General features: G+C 37.4%; 1 protein-coding gene across 1 annotated transcript in view; it reads left to right on the top strand.

Moving 5' to 3' along the window:
• Positions 1-22,994, top strand: part of LOC150089546 (acyl-CoA-binding domain-containing protein 6-like) — a 231,478-nt gene extending 208,484 nt beyond the window's left edge. Inside the window, exons 7-8 of the mRNA XM_090368663.1 lie at positions 9,130-9,160; positions 22,819-22,994. Coding sequence (XP_090224789.1) covers positions 9,130-9,160; positions 22,819-22,955 — 168 coding nt within the window. The 3' untranslated portion in view covers positions 22,956-22,994. The remainder of the gene's footprint in view (positions 1-9,129; positions 9,161-22,818) is intronic.
• Positions 22,995-24,431: the final 1,437 nt, after the last annotated feature.

Here is a 24,431-nt window from a genome sequence, read left to right as displayed (position 1 = left end):
GCGATACTCATGGATTCAAGCATCCCCTCCAGACGTATTCCCTTACAAACATCCTTAGAAGCCGTTGCCACGCTTGTTGTTAGTGGTATTACTTTGACATTGGTTTCCATTTATCTTCCGCCTAAACATCAGTATACTTTTCAGGAACTTGAAGATCTTGTTATGCAGTTACCATCACCGTTTTGTTTACTAGGAGACTTTAATGCACATCACCCATTATGGGGTTCCCCCACCTCAGACAGACGAGGTAAGCTTATCGAAACGTTGATCGATAGGCAGAATTTAACATTACTGAATACTGGGTCTCCTACATATGTGCATCTCCCTACTGGCTCAACATCTGCTATAGACCTTTCCATATGTTCCCCAATACTCTTTCCAAGTATAGATTGGATACCTCTGAGTGATCCTTATAGTAGCGACCATTATCCATTAATCTGCAAAATCCTGTTCAAACATCCTGTTCATACCCAACAGAAAGTCCAATTAAATGGAAATTTTCAAAAGCTGACTAGGCAAAATACAGATCGCACATCTCATTTGACAACGATATCATTCAGACCGATTCCATCAATAGTGTTACTGAGCACATCACGACTCAAATCCTGGCAGCTGCATCAGTCACCATACCTCAATATCAAGCAAGAAATAGATGAAAAATAAATTACTGGTGGAATGAAGATTGCAATAATGCAAAAAAAGAGAAAAACAAAGCATGGAATCTTTTCCGCAAAAATCCTACCACCCTCAATTTTATTAACTATAAACGGCTCAGAGCTAAAGCTCGCTACATCAGACGCAAAGCAAAAAAAGAAACTTGGATTAAATTCGCCTCATCAGTTAATAAAAATACCGATATCAGATTAATCTGGAGAAAAATAAAATGTTTAAACAATAAATTTCCACCTCTATCCACCCCGCTACTAAACTGGAATGGACAAGAACTCTCTAATCCCACAGATATATCAAATGCACTGGGAATTGTATTTTTTCTGTTGTCTTCTTGTAATGCTTATGATCAATCATTCCAAAAACGTAAAACAGTTGCAGAGAGATCCAAACTGAATTACACTGACAATTCTGCTTTATCTTATAATCAGCCATTTACCATGTTCAAGCTACAGCAAGTTCTTACCAACTCAAGAAACAGTGCTGCTGGCCCTGATTGGTTATATTATGTAATGCTCCGAAATCTGGACCAAAGATCACTCTTTTCGCTGCTCATATTTTATAATCGAATTTTTTCTTAACATACCTTCCCCAGCTCCTGGAGTCATTCTTATGTAATACCGATTGCAAAACCCAGTAAAGATCATTCGGTTTCTCAAAATTACAGACCGATATCACTCACCAGCTGTCTCAGCAAAACTCTTGAGAAAATGATACATCGCTGTCTCACCTGGTTCCTCGAGTCTCAAAACTTGATGAGTAACAAACAATTTGGATTCCGGAAAAACCGATCTTCATTGGATCTTATGATCAAAGCCGAGACCAATATCAGAAATGCTTTCATCAAAAAGGAACATCTCGTCATGGTCAGTCTTGATGTTGAGAAAGCCTTTGACACTACGTGGCGTTTTGGAATCTTAAAGGATCTACATTCTCTTGGCCTGAGAGGTAATTTATCATATTTTATCCAAAATTTTCTTCAACGGAGATCCTTTCATGTTCGTTATCGGGTAACCCTCTAAAATCTTTATCCAAGAAGAAGGAATTCCACAAGGATCTGTTCTCAGCGCTACCTTGTTTGCAATGAGAATAAATCATATAATTGAACTCATTCCGAAAACTGTGGATTCATACCTATTCGCAGATGATCTCTCGATTTCCTGTCATTCCCAAAACATGCATTACATTGAACGTCAACTTCAAATATCAATGAATCGCATCCTGACATGGATGACACAAAATGGTTATAGACTATCCAGCCAGAAATCTACTGCCATACACTTCTGTCCCAGACGAAATATGCATCCTGAACCTGAGCTACACTTGAATAACCATCCTCTTCCCATAGCTAACTGTACTCGTCTACTAGGATTGTTCTTTGACAATAAGTAAGTTAAATTTCCAAAAGCACTTTGAACATCTCCGCACTACTTGTCAAAAAAAACTGAACATACTAAGAGTCTTATCAGCCACAACATGGGGAGCAGATCGCCAAAGCCTGCTACATTTATATAGATCCATAATCAGATCTCGACTGGACTACGGTGCCCCTGTCTTCGATTCTGCTAGGGAGAGCGCTTTATCTCGCCTCAATCCTATTCAACATTCAGCTCTCAGAACAGCACTAGGTGCGTTCAGAACATCTCCAGTGCAAAGTTTGTATGTTGAAGCTCATGAACCTCCCCTAAATATCAGGAGAAAGATGCTGCTGCTGCTGAATTATGCAACCAAGATCCAAAGCCAGATGACCCATCCTAATTGGCCAATACTCTACAATCCACAGTTAATAACCTTCTATAGAAACAAACCACAGACAGTTCGGCCTGCTGGTATTAGGCTAAAACAGCTAGCAGAAGATTGGGATATACACTTCAATAAAATCTTACAAGATCCTATAGATCCTCCATGGTCTGTCATCATGCCATCTTGCGACAGTTATTTCTACCAGTGGGGTAAACACTCTCTATCAGATATTAACATCCAACAGCTCCACAATACGCATACTCAACGTTATCCTGACTTCGCTAAAATTTATACAGATGGATCGAAGTCTGAGAGTGGATCAGGCGCAGCAGTAATACTCCCTGATACTATCATTTCTCTATCTCTCCCAACAGAGTGCAGTAGTTACACGACTGAATTATATGCCATAAAGCTTGCTATAGAAAGTATTTTCCATATGTCAATTCAAAAGAGCTTAATTTACACAGACTCGCAGAGTTCCTTATTAGCCTTGCAAAACAACTTCCCATTTACTCGCCCTCTATTAAAGCTCATTAGAACAGAGTTGATACGTCTGAGAGAGCGCCAACAAAAGGTTATTTTCTGCTGGATACCTGGCCATACTGGAATACCAGGAAATGAAATTGCGGATGATGCTGCCAAACATCCATCGAGAGCAGCCCAACAAATTCCTTAGTACCGTTCACAGATTATAAAATGAAGATCCGAAGTATATGTAAAGGTCAATGGACTCTACAATGGCAAGCACAAATTCATAATAAACTTTTTCAAATTAAACCTGTACCAAAATTATGGGCTTCTAGCCTCATTGCAAACAGACAAGAAGAAGTAATCCTAACCAGAGCCAGAATCGGTCATACTCATTTAACTCATTTGTTCCTCCTGTCAGGTAATGACCCTCCTCAGTGTAATCATTGTCATACACCACTTACAGTCAAACACATACTTCTAGAATGTACTCTGTATCATATTGCTCGACTAGTGTCATTCAGTTCTCTAGCAAGCTTAAGGTACCTTTGTCACTTAGCCATATCATAGGCGAAAAATCAAACATCGCAGAATTCTTCTCCTTCCTAAAACGAATAGGACTATATAGCTGTTTCTAATTGCTTCTACATGAACCAAACAGGCAGTATGAATCACTTTTCTAAGTGCAATATGGCCTAAGTAGCCATTGCACTTAAAACCCCATAAACAACAACAACAACAGACAGCTTGAAGTCAGAATCATATGTAGGATCTGCTGCTGTCTTTCTGGACACCACCATATCAGAGCAGATTCTCCCTGAATGCAGCATGTTTACTGCAGAGCTGCACACTATAGAGTTAGCCTTAGATCACATTAATAAATGCCAGTACCAATGGTTCATTCTGTATTCTGATTCTTTAAGTATCGTACAGGCTTTACTGTCGGTGAGACAACCGTCACCCAGTTCTCTCTCAAATTCAGCAGAAGATCTATTCTCTCCATCAACGTGAATACAACATCTGCTTCTGCCGGATTCCCAGCCACATTGGGATTAGAGAAAATGATTTGGCTGGCACTGCAGCCAAATCAACAATTCCCACTAATAATAGTGGTTGTTTCTGTAAACAATTCCCACTAGTAGTTGTTGGTGACTCTATTGTCAGGGAAACGGGGAACATCCTTTGCAAAAAGGATAGGTGGAACAGGACCAAGTTATGTCTGCCGGGGGCAAAGGTTGATGACTTTATAGAGCGGATATCATCTTTTAAGGGCACAAAGAGTGATATAATTGTACACGTTGGTACTAATGATATTAAGAGTAGGAGACCAGCAGAATTACTTAACAAGTATAGGTCATTGTTGAAAAAAAGCCATGAATTAGGGTTGAATTTGAAAGTGTCTGCAATTCTACCCAGACATGATAGGAGGGAGTATATGATGAGAGCTTTGTCGATCAATTCGGTCCTGGAAAGATTGTTAAAGGCTCAAAGTGTAGAATTTTTTTCAGCCTGGTCTGTACTTGTTAACAGAAGAGACTGCTTCTACAGGGATGGGATACACTTAAATAGAAAGGGTGCAAGAATATTTGCTGATGCTATCGAGGCAGTGTTAGGTGAGTCGGAAAACTGCTAGCTTCGGGGGATACAAGGACTAATAGATTAACAGTAGCAACTGGCAGAGGTGAAAGTGATTCTCGCACTGCTTCTATTGGAATGAGCAGCATCCTGGGAGTCATTACGGTACAATTAAACACATGGGTTGTGTTAGGGTAGCTAAGAATAGGAACAGGTGCATGTATACTTGCGTGTACACCAGTCCTAGAAGTTTGGTAAATAAATTTGATGAATTTGAAGTATTGCTCAAAACATCAAAGGCAGATATTGTTGGGATATCAGAGACATGGTGTCACACAGATATAAGGAATGCAGAACTAGAATTTGGGGAGTACAATATGTACAGAAAGGATAAACAGGATAGGAAGGGAGGAGGGGTTATGCTATTAGTTAAGAAACACATAAAATCCAAGGAAGTGAAGCCAGTCGACATCGCTAGACAGTGCAGTGTAGAGTCGGTTTGGTGTGACATAAGCATTGGGAGATCAAAATTGAGAGTAGGAGTGTGCTATAGGCCTAATGACTCTGATGAGTATAATAAGAAACTGTACAGGGAAATAGAGTGGGCCAGTAAATCAGAGAGTCTTATAATGGGGGATTTTAATTTGACAGATATTGACTGGAATTTGTGGGTTGATCACTCACACACTAGCTAGCAAGGCTTTTGTGGATTTATTGGATGATTGTTTTCTACATCAGCATGTTCGGGAGGCAACTAGAGGGAGTAATACTCTTGATCTGATTATCAGTAGTGATTCTTCATGCATTAAGAATCTGCAGATAACGGAACCACTAGGTGGCAGTGATCACAGTGTGCTGAAGTGGGATTTACTCAAAGAGGTAACTACCATCAGGGGTAAAGGGAAGGGTTTTTGCTTTTGTAAAGGCGACTATGATGGTCTGAGACAGTATTTAAATTCTATACAGTGGGACCAACTGACGATGTTACCAACAGCGAATTCAAAATGGGAAGGATTCAAAGAACTTATCTTGGAAGCTACTAGGCTTTACGTACCAACTAAGAAATATTGTTCAAGGTTTAGGCCTAAATGGATGTCAGATGAACTAATGAGACATGAGACATATGGCAGAGAAGAAAAATGCATCGGATACATATAAATTAATGGGTGACATGGAAGCTTATGATAGATATAAGCTGGTCTGTAACCAAGTCACAAAGAAGATTAGGTAGGCAGAGGCAGATTATGAGAAATCCTTGGCAAAGGATGCAAAGAAAAACAAAAAAGAGTTCTTTACCTATGTAATCGCTAGAAGGAAAGGGATGAATCAGATTGGTCCACTGGATATTGATGGTTCAACAGTTGAGGATCCTGCTCAGGTGACTAACAAACTAAAAGAGTATTTTGCATCTACATTCACACATGAGGAGTTATTCAGGAAGGGGAATGCCAGAGGTGAAGTAAACTCTGGCAGTGAGCTAGTTGATTTTGTAATAACTGAGAGAAAAGTGGAGGAGAAATTGTTGAGGATAAACATAAAAAAGCCACCCGGGGTGGATGGGATCTATCCAGTTATATTAAAGGAGGCAGCAAAGGAAGTAAGCAAACCCTTAGCTATAATTATGAGAGCTTCTTTGGACTCAGGGGAGGTACTCATAGACTGGAGATGTGCAAATGTGACCACAATTCACAAAGGAGGATCAAAGGCTGACACAAGTAATTATAGACCTGTGAGTTTAACTTCTGTTCCAGGAAAATTAATGGAGGTACTAGTTAAAGAAGCACTGCAGGATCATCTAGACAAGACTTCAGTTATAGCTTGCACACAGCATGGTTTTGTTAAGGGAGAGCCTTGCCTGACCAATTTGATTGGATACTATGATGCAGTCACAAAAGAACTGGATGCATGGAATAACTTTGATATTATATATTTGGATCTTAGAAAGGCTTTTGATACTGTTGCAAATGGAAGACTACTGCACAAATTGGAGCAGTGTGGCATTGGAGGCAAATTGCTGCTATGGACAAAGGGATGGTTGAGGGGAGAAGACAGAGAGTGGTAATCAGTGGACACTGCTCATCATGGACTAATGTTATTAGTGGAGTTCCTCAGGGTTCAGTGTTGGGTCCATTGTTGTTTTCTGTATTTATAAATGATATTGATGATGGTATATCAAGCTTAATGTCCAAGTTTGCAGACAATACAAAAGTTGGCAGGGTTGTTAAGGACACTACGCTATGCTGCTGCAACAGGATCTGGAAAGGTTGAGCAGATGGGCTGAGAGGTGGCAAATGAAGTTTAACATTGACAAATGTAAAGTACTACATATGGGAAACAGTAACCCCAAAGCAACGTATCAACTCTGTGGTACTACACTGACAGTGGTAGAGAATGAAAAGGACCTGGGAGTAATTGTGCAGGCAGATATGAAGTTCTCTGGGCAGTGCAGACGGGCTGCAAGAGTAGCTCATGGTGTATTGTCAATGATATACAGGAATTTTTCTAGCAGGGATAGGGAGGTGATAAATTACATGATATTCCCTTGTATAAGGCAATGGTCAGGCCACACCTTGAGTACTGTTTACAGGTCTGGAGGCCTCGTTTTAAGAAGGATGTAGAGCTGCTGGAATGAGTCAAGAGAAGGGCAACAAGATTAGTGAAGGGAACAAAGGGTTGCTCTCCCGAAGAAAGGCTTAAGTTTGCAAATTACAGTGTCTGGAGACTAGGCACCGGTGAGGTGATCTGATAGAAGTGTATAAAGCCTTGAATGGTTTGAGCATGCTCAATGCCAATGGGATTTCCCTCTTGCTCAGAATAATCACCTGAGAGGGCATAAATTCAAATTGAGGAAAGACATATGTAGGAGAGATGTGTGGAAATTTGCCTTTAGCCAGCAGGTAGTTGGTTGGTGGAACAGACTTCCATCTCTTGTTGTGTAAGTTGATAGCCTAAATAAATTTAAGGCTTAGCTAGACAGGTATTTCAAATGAATTGGAGGGGTGAAATGGGAGTGGTTTTTTTTAAATTTATTATTATTATTTTTTTTTTTTTTTTTTGGCTGATGCTGCATAAGCTTGCTTTCTTGCATCATATGCCTCTACTAATGGTTGCCCGTCAGTTCCCTATACAGACTACATGAAAAGATTCACTCTCAGTGGCAGAATTTGTGGGATAGACAGCCTACAAATAAATTACATGATATAAAGCCTGTAATTGAACCGTGGCAGTCTAGTCTGCACAGGAATCTTAAGGAGGAAGTTGTTTTTGCCTGAACCCACATAGGACACAGTCATCTGACAAATTCATATTTGCTAAGGGCTGATGATCCTCCTGTGACACAGTTTTATCTGTGAAACATATTTTAATAGAATGCCCAGATATTAATGATATGTGTTTTACTGCTTTTTACCCATCTGAATGAGCCTTATACACAGTCAGATTTTATCACACAATAACCACGTGTGATATGTTTTTAAATTTTTACAAACTATTAATATTTAGCGATATATATAGTATTGGGCATTTGTTTTTAGCCATTGTTTTTTTTTTTTTTTCTTTTCGATTTTATGTATTTACAATTTTTGAGTTGTAACCTTTCTGTAAGGTTACAATATATCTTTTATTCATTTGTATTTTTATGGCATAGTCATGGCACGCCATAGCCTTTGTCGCTTTTGTACCAATAAAATTGAAATCCAACCAATCAATCTGGTCAGTCTTATTTTTGTGCCTTTACTTTCCAGAATCAAAGCAACTTCTGTTGCCATCCTTTTACTATCTTTTTCTCCCCATAATTTAATGTTTGCTTCTTTTATCTCGAGTTTTTGCCTAATCCATAGAGGGCTATTATTATTGTATATATATTTTATTTAATGTGTTTGCTGCCTGTCAGGCTAGCTGTGTTTTTATCTCCTGGCCTAGCTGCAACTGGTAAAACAATAATAAACATAATAGCTTTGCCTGACATGTCAGTCAATGTAATTATTTATAATTGGTTTATTTTTTTTTATTTATTATATATTTTTATTTAAATTCTTTATTAATTTTCTCCTTAGAGCAATGCACTTGTTTTTGCCTCAAAGTACACAAACCTACCTTTCAGCTTTTTAGATAAAAAAAAAAAAAAAAAAAACTATTTCTGCCTTTCAGCTTAAATAAACAGTGTACAATTCAGACAGATATAGTGGTAGTAATTTTGATAACGTCTTGAGAAACAACTTGTTTCTCTCTTCTGCATATTTAAATTTTCATATGGAAGCAATTAAATTAAAAAGAAGGAAGGCTAATAATCTGAACATCATTAAAATGTTACTTCTTTGAAATGCACTTTATTTAGTGAGTCAAAATTTTCCATTTAGCAACAAACATAATTCAATATGGTGATATAAACACAACAAGCAAGAATAGAACTACTCTTTCATAAAAGATTAGTTCTTGAGTACCTGAGTATTTGCAGTTTCCAGAGACACCAAGAACCAGAGTTCTCCGGTACTCTGGAAACTGGAAGTGTGTGTGGGGGGGGGATGAGATGCTTTTTAGTCTTGTTATGGATTGGTATAAGTATGAGAATTCATATTCAAATTATTTTATTTTATAATTTTTCTTATTATTTATTATTCTTCCATGACTTTCTTTAAATTAATATTTTTTTCTTTTATATCCATTTACAATAAGGATAAAGATGGCCAAACAGCTTTACATTATGGTAAGTGTATGCCTGAACATTTGTCAGAGTAGTGAAATTAGTTTTAACATTTCAGCAATGTTCACATATTGTTTTTGTTTTTTTATGAAAACCTCAAACATAAGAGGTATTAGAACCTATAGTATTTAATATCATGCATGGGTTGAAGGTTGGGAAGATGAAAGAAGATACTTGTTCACATTACACTTCAATATCTGTAGATTGTAATTTTAAGGAAATACATATGAAATGAGGTTGTTCCAGAAAACAGAACTTGAAGAAATAAATGAGGAAGAAGAAAAGTTGGTTCTGTGAGTTTGAAGTTGGACAATAAAATGGATGCTGAGTGGTTGCAGCATGTGTTTGGACTGGTTTGGAAGGGAGAGAGAGAGAGAGAGAGAGAGAGAGAGAGAGAGAGAGAGAGAGAGAGCAGGAATTATAGAAGCCAATTCAGAAGAACAGTGCCAATAAAAATATCTATAGAAAAAGCATGCAGCAGAAACAGAAAGTCTATGAGACAGAGTAGGAGACTTTGTTAAAAATGGGTCATTAATTAACTTAACTACCATTCTTTTGAATGGAATCTAGAAGCCTGAGAGAGATTTTGGGGCACAGCCCCAGATGTGAGAATATTCCGTGGTAGGGCAGATTTGTGATTTGTACTGAGTGAACAGCTCTTTGGAAGAAAAGTAATGCAGAGAGCAAAAGAGAAAAACCTAGTTTTTTAGATGCAGAGGAAGCAATATTTGTGATATGCTTATGCAAAGCAAGATTAGAAGTCAGAGTAAATCCTAATGGATATGTGATCTTGTCTAGAAATCTGAATGTCAAAGATAAGCATAGGAGCAGAAGAATTCTTTTTTGCGAGATATAAGACCAGACTGAGTTTTAGAAGGAATGAAATCAACTCAGTTATCTTTGCCCCACTGGAGAGCAGCATTTAAGAAATTGTTAGTGGATATTCAAGAAGTTGAAGCTGTTTTGTGCAGGGCAAGGTTTCTCAAACTTGAAGGTGGAATGCAATGTGCTATCATCAGCAAAACTGTGGATTAGATTTCCGGTCAGTGGAAGAAGGTCATTAATATACAAGTGGAAAAGAATGGGGAAAAAAACTGAACCTTAGGGAACAACTGCATCTGTGAAGAAGTTAGAAGATGGAGAGTGATTACTATCACCTGCACTGAATGGTCAGAGAGAAAACTGGATACCCAATTACAAAAAAAAACCAGTTGGCAAGTCATAAGATGAAAGCTTATTTAGAAGACTTTTATGCCAAACATGATCAAAACCTTTGAAGTGTCAAGAGCAACTGCTTGAGTTTCACCAAGCTTTTCCATTAAATTTGTCCATAGATGAGTAACATAAGACAGAATATCATCAGTGGATCGACACTGATGAAATCCATACTGGTGTTCGTTGATCAGATGAAAGATTTCCAGACAGTTTAAGAGTTGGCAGTTAATTGATTTCTCCATACTTTGGAAAGAGTAGAAGTAATTGCAATCAGATGATAATTGGATGGAAGGGATTTGTTACCCTTTTTAGGAACTGGCTGGATATGAGCAAATTTCGAAACAGATCGGGAAAACACCTATGGAATAACAAAGTGAAAAAAAAAAAGGTGACAGAACAGGAGTAAGCACAGGTATTGAGAACAAGAGGAGGAATACCATCAGCATTGAGCTTGGTCAATCCATTCAAAGCCTTAAACACCTCAATCAGATCACCTAGCAGGTGCCTAGTCTCTAGATGCTGCAATTTACAGAACTTAACCTTTTAAGAGCACCCCTTCTTCAAAGCAAAAGATAACTGCCAAAGATGAATAATATGGTAGATATTTTTTGCTATAAAAAGGGCAAATACTATAAACACCAGTTCTTAAATAATCTGTTGAAAAGACAATAACAATTTTTAAATTCGAATTTTTCTCCGCATGTAAAAAAATAATATGGGTTTTATTTCAATGCTAGTATTTCATTGTTTTTCTTCTGAGCATCTGTTATTTACATTGGGAGGACCCAACAAAATCTCTTTAAGATTACTTTATTTTACTTTGTCCAAAGAGGAGCTCTCTTGTTAATCATTATTTCTCACACATTCCTCTCTCTATCATAGGTGTTTGTTACTGCTGAATCTTTTCTAACTAATACTTGAGTATTATCTTTATAAATTACCATTTATAATTTTGCCACTTTCTTTAAACTTTTCAGAACCCATGTGGTTGCCACAGGGGTTATAAAAATATGAAGCCGTTGTTCAACTCCATACTCAGAGAACTAACTTTTCTTCTTCTTTCATTCTTTCCATTTTTGTTCCCTGGCACAATTTTCCTCCGTGTATATTTCCTGAAAATTACAATGTGCAAAAATTCAAGACTAGTTATATGCTATAATATAAAAAGTATTATCAATAAAAACAAGGGTTGTTCAGTAAAAATTCATCATCAAGTAGAAAGAATAACTGTCTAAACAAGTCCCCCACCCCAATTTAATTTAGTAAATTTGAACTTATTTTCTTGTCTAGAGTATACAAGTCTAAAATTGGATTGCAGACATTTTGTAGATGTATCCTAATCCCAGGAACTACCCACTTGCTTTAATATAATTTTTTTCTCTGAATACTATGCTGTACGATTATTTGCATGAAGTTGCCTACAACATTGCTTTTCATTTTGTTACAGAGTCTCTGGCAGAAGGGAAATGTGACTATTGTCAAAGTGGAGTACAGAACTATCCTCTCTTCTTCCTTAAACTAGCTGTTTTACCTCCTTAAAAATTAAATAATAATAATGAATTATGTAATTATGTACCAAATACATAATGAGTTGCTGCTGCTCTACTCTGAGACTAATAGTGTCACCAATAATGTCACAGCGGCAGCCGTTAAAAACGTCTTTATTGTGGGAACTAATTATGAAACTAAAATTATGTGTAAAGTTACCATTTTGCGTATATGTTCATGCAAACATGTTGTATTATAATTCCAATACCGAATTATTTTAGGAAATTGTCTTTTCACCCACCCCCATTTCCTTTTCGATAATGAGCAGTAAATTGTGCAAGAGTTATATCTTTTAATGTTTTGTTCCGTTTTTCATATTTAACAAAAATACTATCTTTCCATATATCCAAGGACTCACTATCAACTTGTTGTTCATCCAATTCAGCTTTCGATTTACGTAATTTCTGATGCTCGTGGGGCCATATTGTTGGCACGTATTCAATTGCTCTTGAAGACACGGACATTGGGTATCATAATAAATACCAAGCTGCCTCTTGTGAACTCATCTCCACAGAACTCAGTACATCTACACTTAATGCTCGTGTTAGATCAGTTATATCCATATCAGGATATTCTTTTTGTAGCTATATAATTTTCCTTTGAAGATTGCTTATTCACATATTCAACTACATATGCTGCACACAAATATTCTTCTATGATAAATTGTAAATCCTATTTAGACTTGAGCACTCCTAAAATCCAAGGATTATAATTATTCATGAATTTCTCTTCTATCTTGCGTTTAAGAAATACACGTGGTCGTTTGATACCAGCCCTCGAAATATTTGGATATTCTTCTTCTGATTGGCATTGATTTGATTTAAGGAATTCTTCGAAATTAACATGATTATCCAATTCTAATGAGTCGTGCATTTTATGATATTTTTTGCGATAAGCTAATTTTCGATTTTCATCTATGGCCATCGATATCAATATACGAGTTTGCGATACCGGCCAAAAAGGTGCTTCAAATCAACATTCGCGTCAGTTTGTGTTATTATTTTAATAGCAGGTAAAAGTATGTTTATGTTGCTGTAAATTTGAATAATCTGAAGTTTTCTCTCTAGAACATAATGCATCTATCATTTGGATTGCTTCTTCCATCCCACTTTCTTTTTCTTCTAATGGTGCAGAGGGTGCATTGTTCATCCATAATAATATATGTGCATGTAGACCTCCTCGATGTTGAAATTCAATGCATTTTTAAAATTCGATTTTAAAATTTTCAGTACACTCTAAACAATTTTATTAAAGTATATGGCACACATTAGGGGGGGGGTCTTCATTTATTAATGTAGCTCTTTCCATGTAAGGTAGATCCATAACTTCATTAGTTGTAATTTCTCGTTTATATCTGAATTTGTATAACATACGTAGTAATATGGGCCACGTTGGTTCACATGCACTCAACATTAAGAACATTGTAGGTTTTCCTAATTGACGAATCATGGCAAACATCTCATTTATGTTGACTCCAATAACATGCTTAATTGGGAATCAATTTTAGAAATGCCAAGTTAGAATCTAATGACTTGTTTATAAATTCTTTGATTCCAATATAGAACGAGTAATGTTAGCTGTTATTCCTACTAATTTAAATGCAATTTGCAAATTTTCTGCAGTACGCATTTGCATAATTTTCATTGCCATATATAGCATATGTTGGGGAGTTACTCCACAATGATCAGATCTACAAATTTCACTCAATGCCATGATAAAGGGAGTAATTTTCAATCCATTTTTAAATTTTCGTGCATGCCCCAAATATATAGCTGGAAAAGAAAGTTCTTTTGCATGTATATCAAATATGAAACTTGGAGATGATTCTGACCTGGTGCTATACATAAATATTTATCTTCAGTCCATAATAATGTTTGTTGTTGAATTAACAATAGTTCATCATCATTGTTGACAGGTTCCAAAATTTCATCTGAATGTTCCTGTTCACTATCATCATTTGTCCCCAAGAAATCATCACTCACTTTTATGCCATAGAATTTATACAAAGGTGAATTTATCAAATACCGTAACCATATTTTCACTATTTTCTTCTGCAAACATCCTTGCAGATATGATGATTTATGTATGAGTCTTCGTTTTAAATGTACATTAATGGCATAATCGTCATCTAATTCTCTGGTAATTGATGAACCATCGTATTTACGTTAACTGGTACATTTATTACTTGTCCAATGATCCCATATTGTCCATGTTCATAATGTAAACGACGACAAATTTGCATAAAGGGTAATTGTGGTGATATCAAACGCTCAGTTACAACATCCAATGGAGGCAAATGAGTAGGATATGTTGGATATATAAATCCATTTGACATGCTGTAGTTGGTATCCTTCCCTCTTTTAATGAATTATGACATTGAATTATGACATTTTAATGAATTATTACAAGAAGTGAGTACATGAAAGTACTCACTTCTTGTAAATGAAATTCATTTTGAAGTAATTCGTATGAAGTTGTTGGAAATGGCTTTAAATCTAATTAAAACCATAAATGATCACAAACATTACAACTAAATCCAAATGGGTTTTTGAGCTGACAATGTTTGAAAAACACTAGTTTTTCAAACTCATTGTCAGCTCATGTAGACACTATAGGGATGTAATTAGGAATCTAATTATTAGCCATTTCTAATTTCGCTTTTTTTCGTGCACGATATTCCTTCATTCGTTCTGCTGGAGTTTTAGATTCCTGATAAGTATCAGGCATAATAGAACTTTGTGGTTGAATTTGATTATTATTCAGAATAGTTTGAATTTCTAATTTCCTTTTCTTCCGTTCATGATATTCCTTCATTATTTCAGCTCGAGTTTTTTTGGGTACAGTTTGAGAACTCCCAGGCATAACAAAACACTCTTGTTGAATTTCATCTGGATTCGCATTTCTGTCTAACTTCCCTTTCTTTCTTTCACGATATTCCTTTGAATGCTGGGCTGTAGATTTTGGCACAGTCACTCTCGTATTAATCATTATGCCGATATAACAGTATAACGTAGTGCGTCAATGCTCAAGTTGTGACACTGCAACTTGTTGTGTTACTGCACTTGTTGCATACAATTGAGTTTTCTTAGGTGCTTGTGTTGTACTTTTGGCATCACTGCATGCAACAAGTACAATGCATGCACATCAGGTTTTGTGACGATTTCTAGGTAATGTAACGCTTTTTTTCCAAATAACGCTGTTAAAAACGTTTTTAACGTCGAAACTTTAACTTTTTGACATATGTGCAGTATACAGGGAAGGTTACATAACAGTTGTAATGTTTTCACAGAGCAGTTCAAATAAGGATGCATGTTCAGGTTGCAGAAATTTCAAAGTCCCCAGCAATTTCTGCAACCTGAACATGCATCCCGCCTTATTTTATAAAATTGGATCACAGGTCACAAAATATCTGCAACCAATTTTGCTGTCATGGAGTAGAATATGAAAAATGTGAAAGAACTGGTTGTGAATGAACTAATTGACAGACTGCAGTATATCAATTCCAAAATTAGTTTATGAATCCACCTGAGTACTGGTTCTGTAGAAAACATTAAAACCACTTGCACATACATAAGGTTTCTGCCTGTGTATCAATTGCCTCCTCTTACCATTTCAGAAGTTGCAATTGTTCAGAGCATTCAAAGTAGTCTCATTTCATTCACTTTTCACCATTGAAAGTGAATAAAATGATAAATCAAAGTCTCATTCCAGTCATTTTTGGTGGTCAAAAGTGCTGGAATGAGACTGATTTATCATTTTACCATTTACATATTATTTTAAATCATGGAACAATGGAATGGAAACATTCTGTTGCTCTTCAAAGGAGGCCAGAAGGATGATGCTGTCAGTTTACCTGGAATGGAATGATAAGGAAATCGCTAGGACATATTCACTGCCATCACCTAGACATTATTCCAGCCAGTCTCATTTGTATGTAGCTGTCAATGATAAATAGAGAGAGAGGAATACCAACCAAATGCATGCTGCTTCTATATGGGTGGCAAGTAAAATGGCTGAAAATCTGCCACATAATACTGTCTCCCTTTCAGTTTTCTTTCTCTTTTCATTCCACATCCTGTGTGCTTGACAAGCATTTTCCTGTTAACAAGATTTCTGAGAATGAGTCAAAATTTTGGGAACATTCTCAGAAGTTCCTACAAAAATGGCCTTCATAAGTGCATCCATTGATGTGTCTTTCTGAATGGTGGTCATGTAGAAAAAAAGATAGTTGCTAACTTTTTTTTGAGGTTTTGCTCTTTCAGAAATGTACTGTTTACAGAGTTAGTAGTAGTAATGGCAAATGATGCAAGAAAGCAAACTTATATGGCATCAACTGAAAAAAAAAAAAAAAAAAAAACAGTTCAGCCATCCATACCCTCCAAGAATTTGTCTAGTTCTTCCTTGAATTTATTGAATCCATCCACTTCCACAACAACAGATGGAAGCCTGTTCCAACAATAGCCCACCCACTGGTTGAAGGAAAATTTCCACACATATCTATCATGCAGCCATCCCTCTGCAACGTGAATTTATGTCCCCTTGTTTGTAATCTCAGCAATTAATTTAAACACCTCAATCAGATCTCCCCACAGGTGCCTGGTCTCGAGATACTGTAATTTGCAGAAGGAAAGCCTTTCTAGCATAGAGCACTCTTGTTCCCTTCACTGATCTGCTTCCCCTTCTCTGCACCCATTCCAGCAGAACTACATCCATCCTAAAGTGCTGCCTAACCATTGCCTTACACAAAGGGATAATCACCTTCTTATCCCTGCTAGCAAAGTTTCTATATATTATTGACAAAACCCCATGTGCTGTCCTGGTAGCATGTCCACACTACTCAGAGAATTTCATGTCTGACCGCACAATTACCCCCAGGTCTTTCTCATTCTCCACTACCCTGAGTGTAGTACCTCACAGTTGATAAGTTACTCTGCGGGTTACTGCTACCCATGTGCAGTACCTTGCATTTGTCAATGTTAAACTTTAACATTCCTCAGCCCATCGACCCAATTATCGTAGATCTTGTTGCAGTATCTCACCCTGATGACTATTGTTAACCATCCTGTCAACCTTTGTATCATCTGCAGACTTAAACATTCAGCCTAATGTACCTTCATCAGTATCATTCTGCCCAGACACGATAGGAGGGAGTATATGATGAGAGCCCTGTCAAGATTGTGCAAGGCTTAAGGGGTAGAATTTTTTTCAGCCTGGTCTGTACTTGTTAACAGGAGAGACTGCTTCTACAGGGATGGGATACACTTAAATTGAAAGGGTGCAAGAATGTTCGCTGATGCTATCGAGGCAGTGTTAGGTGGGTCGAAAAACTGCTAGATTGGGGGGATACAAGGACTAATAGATTAACAGTAGCCACTGGCAGAGGTGAAAGTGATTCTTGCACTGCTTCTATTGGAATGAGCAGCAGCTTGGAAAATAAGATGCAGGATATTTCAGAGACTGTTGGGAGTCATTGGGGTACAAGTAAACACATGGGTTGTGTTAGGGTAGCTAAGAAAAAGAACAGGTACATGTATACTTGCCTGTACACCAATGCTAGGAGTTTGGTAAATAAATTTGACGAATTTGAGGTATTGCTCAAAGCATCAAAGGCGGATATTGTTGGGATATCAGAGACGTGGTGTCATACAGATATAAGTAATGCAGAACTGGAATTTGGGGAGTATAACGTCTACAGAAAGGATAGACAGGATAGGAAGGGAGGAGGGGTTATGCTATTAGTTAAGAAACACATAAAATCCAAGGAAGTGAAGCCAGTCAACATCGCTGGACAGTGCAGTGTCGAGTCAGTTTGGTGTGCATAAGCATTGGGAGATCAAAATTGAGAGTAGGAGTGTGCTATAGGCCTAATGACTCTGATGAGTATAATAAGTAACTGTACATGGAAATAGAGTGGGCCAGTAAATCAGAGTCTTATAATGGGGAATTTTAATTTCCCAGATATTGACTGGAATTTGTGGGTTGGTCACTCACACACTAGCAAGGCTTTTGTGGATTTATTGGATGATTGTTTTCTAAATCAGCATGTTTGGGAGGCAACTAGAGGGAGCAATACTCTTGATTTGATTATCAGTAGTTATCCTTCATGCATTAAGAATCTGCAGATAAAGGAACCACTAGGTGGCAGTGATCACACTGTGCTGAAGTGGGATTTACTCAAGGAGGTAACTACCATCAGGGTTAAAGGGAAGGGTTATTGCTTTCGTAAAGGCGACTACAATGGTCTGAGACAGTATTTAAATTCTATACAGTGGGACCAACTGATGATGTTACCAACAGCAAACTCAAAATGGGAAGTATTCAAAGAACTTATCTTGGAAGCTACTAGGCTTTACATACCAACTAAGAAATATTGATCAAAGTTCAGCCCTAAATGGATGTCAGATGAACTAATGAGACATATGGCAGAGAAGAAAAATGCATGGGATACATATAAATTAACATGTGACACAGAAGCCTATGATCTGTATAAGTTGATCTGTAACCAAGTTACAAAGGAGGTTAGGCAGGCGAAGGCAGATTACGAGAAATCTTTGGCAAGGGATGCAAAGAAAAACAGCAAGGAGTTCTTTACTTATGTAAACTCTAGAAGGAAGGGGATGAATCAGATTGGTCCACTTGATATCGATGGTTCAACTGTTCATGATCCTGCTCAAGTAGCTAAAAAACTAAATCAATATTTTGCATCTACATTCACACATGAGGAGTTATTCAGGAAGGGGAATGCCATAGATGAAGTAAACACTGGCAGTGAGCTAGATGATCTTGTAATAATTGAGAGTAAAGTGGAGGAGAAATTGTTGAAGATAAATACAAGAAAGGCACCTGGGGTGGATGGGATCTATCCAGTAATATTAAAGGAGGCATCAAAAAAAGTAAGCAATCCGTTAGCCATAATTACGAGAGCTTCCTTGGACTCAGAGGAGGTACCCACAGACTGGAGTTGAGCAAAAGTAACCCAATTCACAAAGGAGGATCAAAGGCTGACACAAGTAATTATAGACCTGTGAGTTTAACTTCTGTTCCAGGAAAATTAATGGAAGCACTGGTTAAAGAAGCACTGCAGGATCATCTTGACAAGAATTCAGTTATAGCTCAGACACAGAATGGTTTTATTAAGGAAAGGTCTTGCCTGACCAATTTGATTGGATACTATGATGTAGTCACAAAAGAATTGGATGCAGGGAATAACTTTGATATTATATATTTGGATCTTAGAAAGGCTTTAATACTGTTGCACATGGAAGACTGCTACACAAATTGGAGCAGTGTGGCATCAGTGGCAAATTGTTGCTATGGATAAAGGGATGGTTGAGTGGCAGAAGACAGAGAGTGGTAATTAATGGACACTGCTCATCGTGGACTAATGTTATTAGTGGTGTCCCTCAGGGTTCATTGTTGGGTCCATTGTTGTTTTCTGTATTTATAAATAATATTGATGATGGTATATCAAGCTTATCCAAGTTTGCAGACGATACAAAGGTTGACAGGGTTGTTAAGGACGCTAATGACAGTACGCTGCTGCAACAGGATCTGGAAAGGTTGAGCAAATGGGCTGAGATGTGGCAAATGAAGTTTAACATTGACAAATGTAAAGTACTACATATGGGAAACAGCAATCCCAGAGCAACGTATCAACTCTGCGGTACTACACTGACAGTGGTAGAGAATGAAAAGGACCTGGGGTAATTGTGCAGGCAGATATGAAGTTCTCTGAGCAATGCAGACGGGCTGCAAGAGTAGCTCATGGTGTCTTATCAATGATATACAGGAATTTTTCTAGCAGGGATAGGGAGGTGATTATTCCCTTGTATAAGGCAATGGTCAGGCCACATCTTGAGTACTGTATACAGGTCTGGAGGCCTCATTTCAAGAATGGATGTAGAACTGCTGGAACGAGTACAGCGAAGGGCAACAAGATTAGTGAACGGAACGAAGGGTTGCTCTTATGAAGAAAGGCTTAAGTTTTGCAAATTACAGTGTCTGGAGACTAGGCACCGGCGAGGTGATCTGATAGAGGTGTACAAAGCCTTCAAGGGTTTGTGCATGCCCAATGCTGATGGGATACTGCCTTTTTCTCAGAATAATCACCTAAGAGGGAATAAATTCAAATTGAGGAAAGACAGATGTAGGATAGATGTGTGGAAATTTGCCTTTAGCCAGCGGGTAGTTAGTTGGTGGAACAGACTTCCATCCCTTGTTGTGGAAGTTCATAGCCTAAATAAATTTAAGGCTCAGCTGGACAGGTATTTCGAATGAACAGAGGGGTGAAGTGGAAGGGTTTTTTTTTTTTTTTTTTTTCTTTTGGCTGATGCTGCATAAGCTTGCTTTCTTGCATCATATGCCTCTACTAATGCTAAATATTGAAAACAACAATGGACCCAGCACTGAACCCTGGAGAACTCCACTAATAACATTACTCCATGAAGACCAGTGCCCATTGTGATAGCTGCTCTCTGTCTTCTTTCACATAACCATCCCTTTATCCATAGCAGTAAAGTGCCTTTAATGCCACATTGCTTCAGAAGTTTTTTTATGTGCAACAGTATCAAAGGTTTTCCTGAAATCCAAGTATATGATGTCAAAATTATTTTTTGCATCCATTTCTTTGGTCACTGCTTCCTAGTAACCTATCAGATTGGTTAGACCAGACTGCCTCTTGACAAATCCATTCTGTGATTGCAGTATATTGCATGTCTAGCCAAATGGTCCTGCATTACTTCTTTAACGAGTGCTTCCATTATTTTCTCTGGAACAGATGTTAAGATAACAGTTCTGTAATTACTCATATCACTTTTTAATCTCCCTTTTTAACCCCAAGGGGCTCACATCTGGTGATTATGGGCTTGGCACACCCAGGGTCCCTGATCCTGAATTGCACCTGGGAAATCATGCTATTCCAGTTAATGACAATATTAGATTTTTAGGTTTAATATTAGATAAGAAATTAAACTTCCTGAAACACATACAGCATGTACGAACTATTTGTTTGAAGAAAATGAATATTCTTAGAGTGCTTTCTGCGATGTCATGGGGAGCTTACCGACTCTCCCTTCTTCACCTGTATAAAACTATAATTCCATTCAGACTAGACTATGGTGCAACCGTATATGACTCGGCTAGAAAATCAGCATTACAGCCCCTAAATACCATTCAACATAATGCACTTAGAATAGCTCTAGGTGCCTTCTGAACGTCGCCAATCCAGAGTCTTTATATTGATGCACATGAACCTCCATTATCTTTTCGGAGACAGATGCTGCTGCTTACGTACGCTGCCAAACTTTGGAGTATGCCCTCACATCCCATCTGGCCTTACATGTTTACTCCGTCTTTCCAAGAAATAAACCAAATGAAAATAAACCTGCTGGAATCAGATTGAAAGACGTTGTACAGAATTGGAGTGTCCCACTAGACAGTATCCACCTGGGGAGAAATTGAGCCTCCATGGTCCAATTTCACACCTTTAATCGATGAATACTTTCAAAAGTGGGGAAAACAGGCGTTGGACAATCAAAATATGCAGCAGCTACATTCAACTCATGCATCAGCAAACACTCACTGTCTTCAAATATATATTGATGGATCGAAATCTGATACAGATGTAGGTGCCGCAGTATTTACACCGCTGAACTCCATGCAATAAAAATGGCTATCAAACACGTCAACAACAGGTCTAATGAAGAAATTATAATCTATACTGATTCCTTGAGTGCAGTAACGTCTTTACAACATAAAGGTCCAAACACTCATCCTATTCTGAAAGAAATCAGAGCTCAGCTAATTAATCTCGCAAAATATAACACAGAGGTAAGGTTCTGCTGGATTCCTGGGCATGCTGGAATCCAGGGAAATGAGAAAGCAGATCAAGCAGCAAAAAATCCAGTCAACCCCGTATGTTCACTTGCCTCGATTCCTTATATGGACTGTAAACTTATCATAAAACAGTTATGTATTGACCAATGGACATCAGTATGGCAGCAACAGACCCACAATAAACTTTTCCAAATCAAGAAAAAGCCACAATACTGGAAATCTAGTTCACGATTAAACAGACGAGAAGAGGTTGTCCTTTCAAGGACAGGCATTGGGCATACCTATCTCACCCACCTCCATTTGTTGACAGGGGATGAACCTCCTCACTGTCGCCATTGTTCCGCCCTACTTACAGTGAAACACATTCTCCTCGAGTGTCCTTACAATCATGCTGCCCAATTAACAAATTTTAAATCGGTTTTAACCCAAAACAATTCATTAGAGATGAACCATATTCTCAGTGATGACGCAAATCTATCCGATTTATTTAGTTTTTTAAAACAAATTCATTTATTTGAACTTATGTGACAATTACTGTGACAGGCACAATTTGGCCTTAGTTGCCCTTGTGCCAATAAACTTCCATTTAAACCAAACCAACCAACCAAACCAAACCACCCAGGGTCCTGAGCTGGATATCATCATTCTTCTCTTTCTTGGTGATTCCCTTCTATTTCTTTCTTTCTCTCTCTCTCTCTCTCTCTCTCTCTCTCTCAGGGTAGCTTGGGATTTTTTTTTTTTTTTTTTGGCTGGTGCAGCATAAGCCTCAGGCTTCCTTGCACCATATGGCTATCAATAATAATGAATTGGGGATATATTCATACTTCTCCAATCCATAGGGACCTCCTTTAATATAATTGGATTGATTTTATCCACCCCAGATGCCTTTTTTATGTCCATCCTCAACAATATTCCTCCACTTTCCTTTATAAACATTTAAGAATGAAAAGGATTTGTGAAATTACTTATTTTTTTTTTAAATTTTTAATAATTTTTTAAAAAAGTATTTTTTTAAAATATGTATAAGATATGTCAGGTTTATCATAAAAGTGTCTGTTATTTAGCTTCGTCCTGTGGATATGAAGATATTGTGGAGACATTACTTCATAATGGTGCAACTCCAAACATTCTTGATAGTGAAGGTCTTCTTCCCAGGGATGTAGCACTATGTCCAGATATTGTTAACCTTTTTCCTGTTTAGCATGCAAATCAACAGATAACATTTCTCTTAATGACTTTCTTAATAATGTTAAATGGACATAACAGAGAAAGTTCTATGTATTCTATAAGCAATGTATGTGGTGAGTATATTAAGTAATGTACATTGAATATCATTTTGCTTCCATTTGTATACAAGTTTCACTTCCTCTTGGTGTATTTGTATATAGGGAAACTTTTATGTATTAAAATATTTATTAAAACATGATTGGTATGATACTTTATACTTATGAAAGTTATACTTTAAAATGTAATGATGGTTTGTGACCTTTACACACAGCATACAATTACACACAATGGTGAGCTGTGAATATTTTAACAATGGGCTTGCAGCTTTTCTGACCTTCTATAGAGTAAATTTGATCGGTCATCCACAGCTTCCACCAGAGGCGCTTCCCACACTCCCACTACTAGTAGTTTGATTAGAGTTCATGACACGTTTTTCATGATGGGTATGATATCTTGAGTCAGGGGCAAGTTCAGGGGGGGGGTTGTGGACAAATGGGTCTTATTATCCCCTTAACCATGCATATAAGCATATGTGTACAACATTTCTAGCTCTATCTAAAAAAAACCTTTAACACCTGGTCGTTGGTCGTTATGCCTCCCCTTACAACGATACCTTGATATGATAATGTCTGGAGTTCTAACATTTTAGAATTTTTGAATGGTATGATGCCACAATCATACTTCCTGAAGTTACTACTGCAGTAAGTATGATTGCAACAATACAAGTATTTGTCATGACTGCAACAATACAAATATTTGTCAACAATTTCTTTTTTTCGTCTTGCATTTTCGTTATATTCCATTGTTAGGTGCTCCTAACATCTGCGTATGTCGCTTCAACTACAAGATCGGTACTTCAATCGACCCTGTTTTCCAGAGGCATTTAGATACGTTGCAGCCACAAGTATACATCTCTTACTTTAGTTATCATAAATCCATTGTATCTTCCAGAAATTATGAAAATTTGTGATTGATCAATAAAATATTTACAATAAAAAAGCTCTTTATTTCATGATCAATATCATCATCATCATCATCATCATCAGCCATTTTCAATCCACTGCAGGATGAAGCCCTCTCCAGCAACTTTCCAGTTCCTTCTGTTTTGAGCACTGGCCATCCATTTACTACTCAAAAACTCATGAATTTCATCTATCCATCTCTGCCTTTGTCTTCCAGGTTTTCTTCTAGCTCCTCTTGGGTACCATTCTGTTATTTTCTTAGTCCATCTGTCATCATGTCTTCTAGCTATGTGTCCTGCCCAAGACCATTTTAGTTCTTTAGTTTTGATAAGAATGTCCTTTACTTGAGTTTGCTGCCTAATCCATGGGTTTCTCTTCTTATCTAACAGTCTGATTCCCAATATAATTCGTTCCATTCTTCGCTGTGTAGTTCTTAGCTTCTCTTCCATTCTTTTGGTGAGTGCCCAAGTTTCACTTCCATAAGTCAT

Source organism: Mastigoproctus giganteus, chromosome 2, assembly GCF_048544385.1.
Source record: "Mastigoproctus giganteus isolate SK-2022 chromosome 2, ASM4854438v1, whole genome shotgun sequence".
NCBI classification, from domain to species: domain Eukaryota; kingdom Metazoa; phylum Arthropoda; class Arachnida; order Uropygi; family Thelyphonidae; genus Mastigoproctus; species Mastigoproctus giganteus.
Note: the sequence above shows the minus strand (reverse complement) of the source record. Positions and strands in the feature narration are given on the sequence as shown.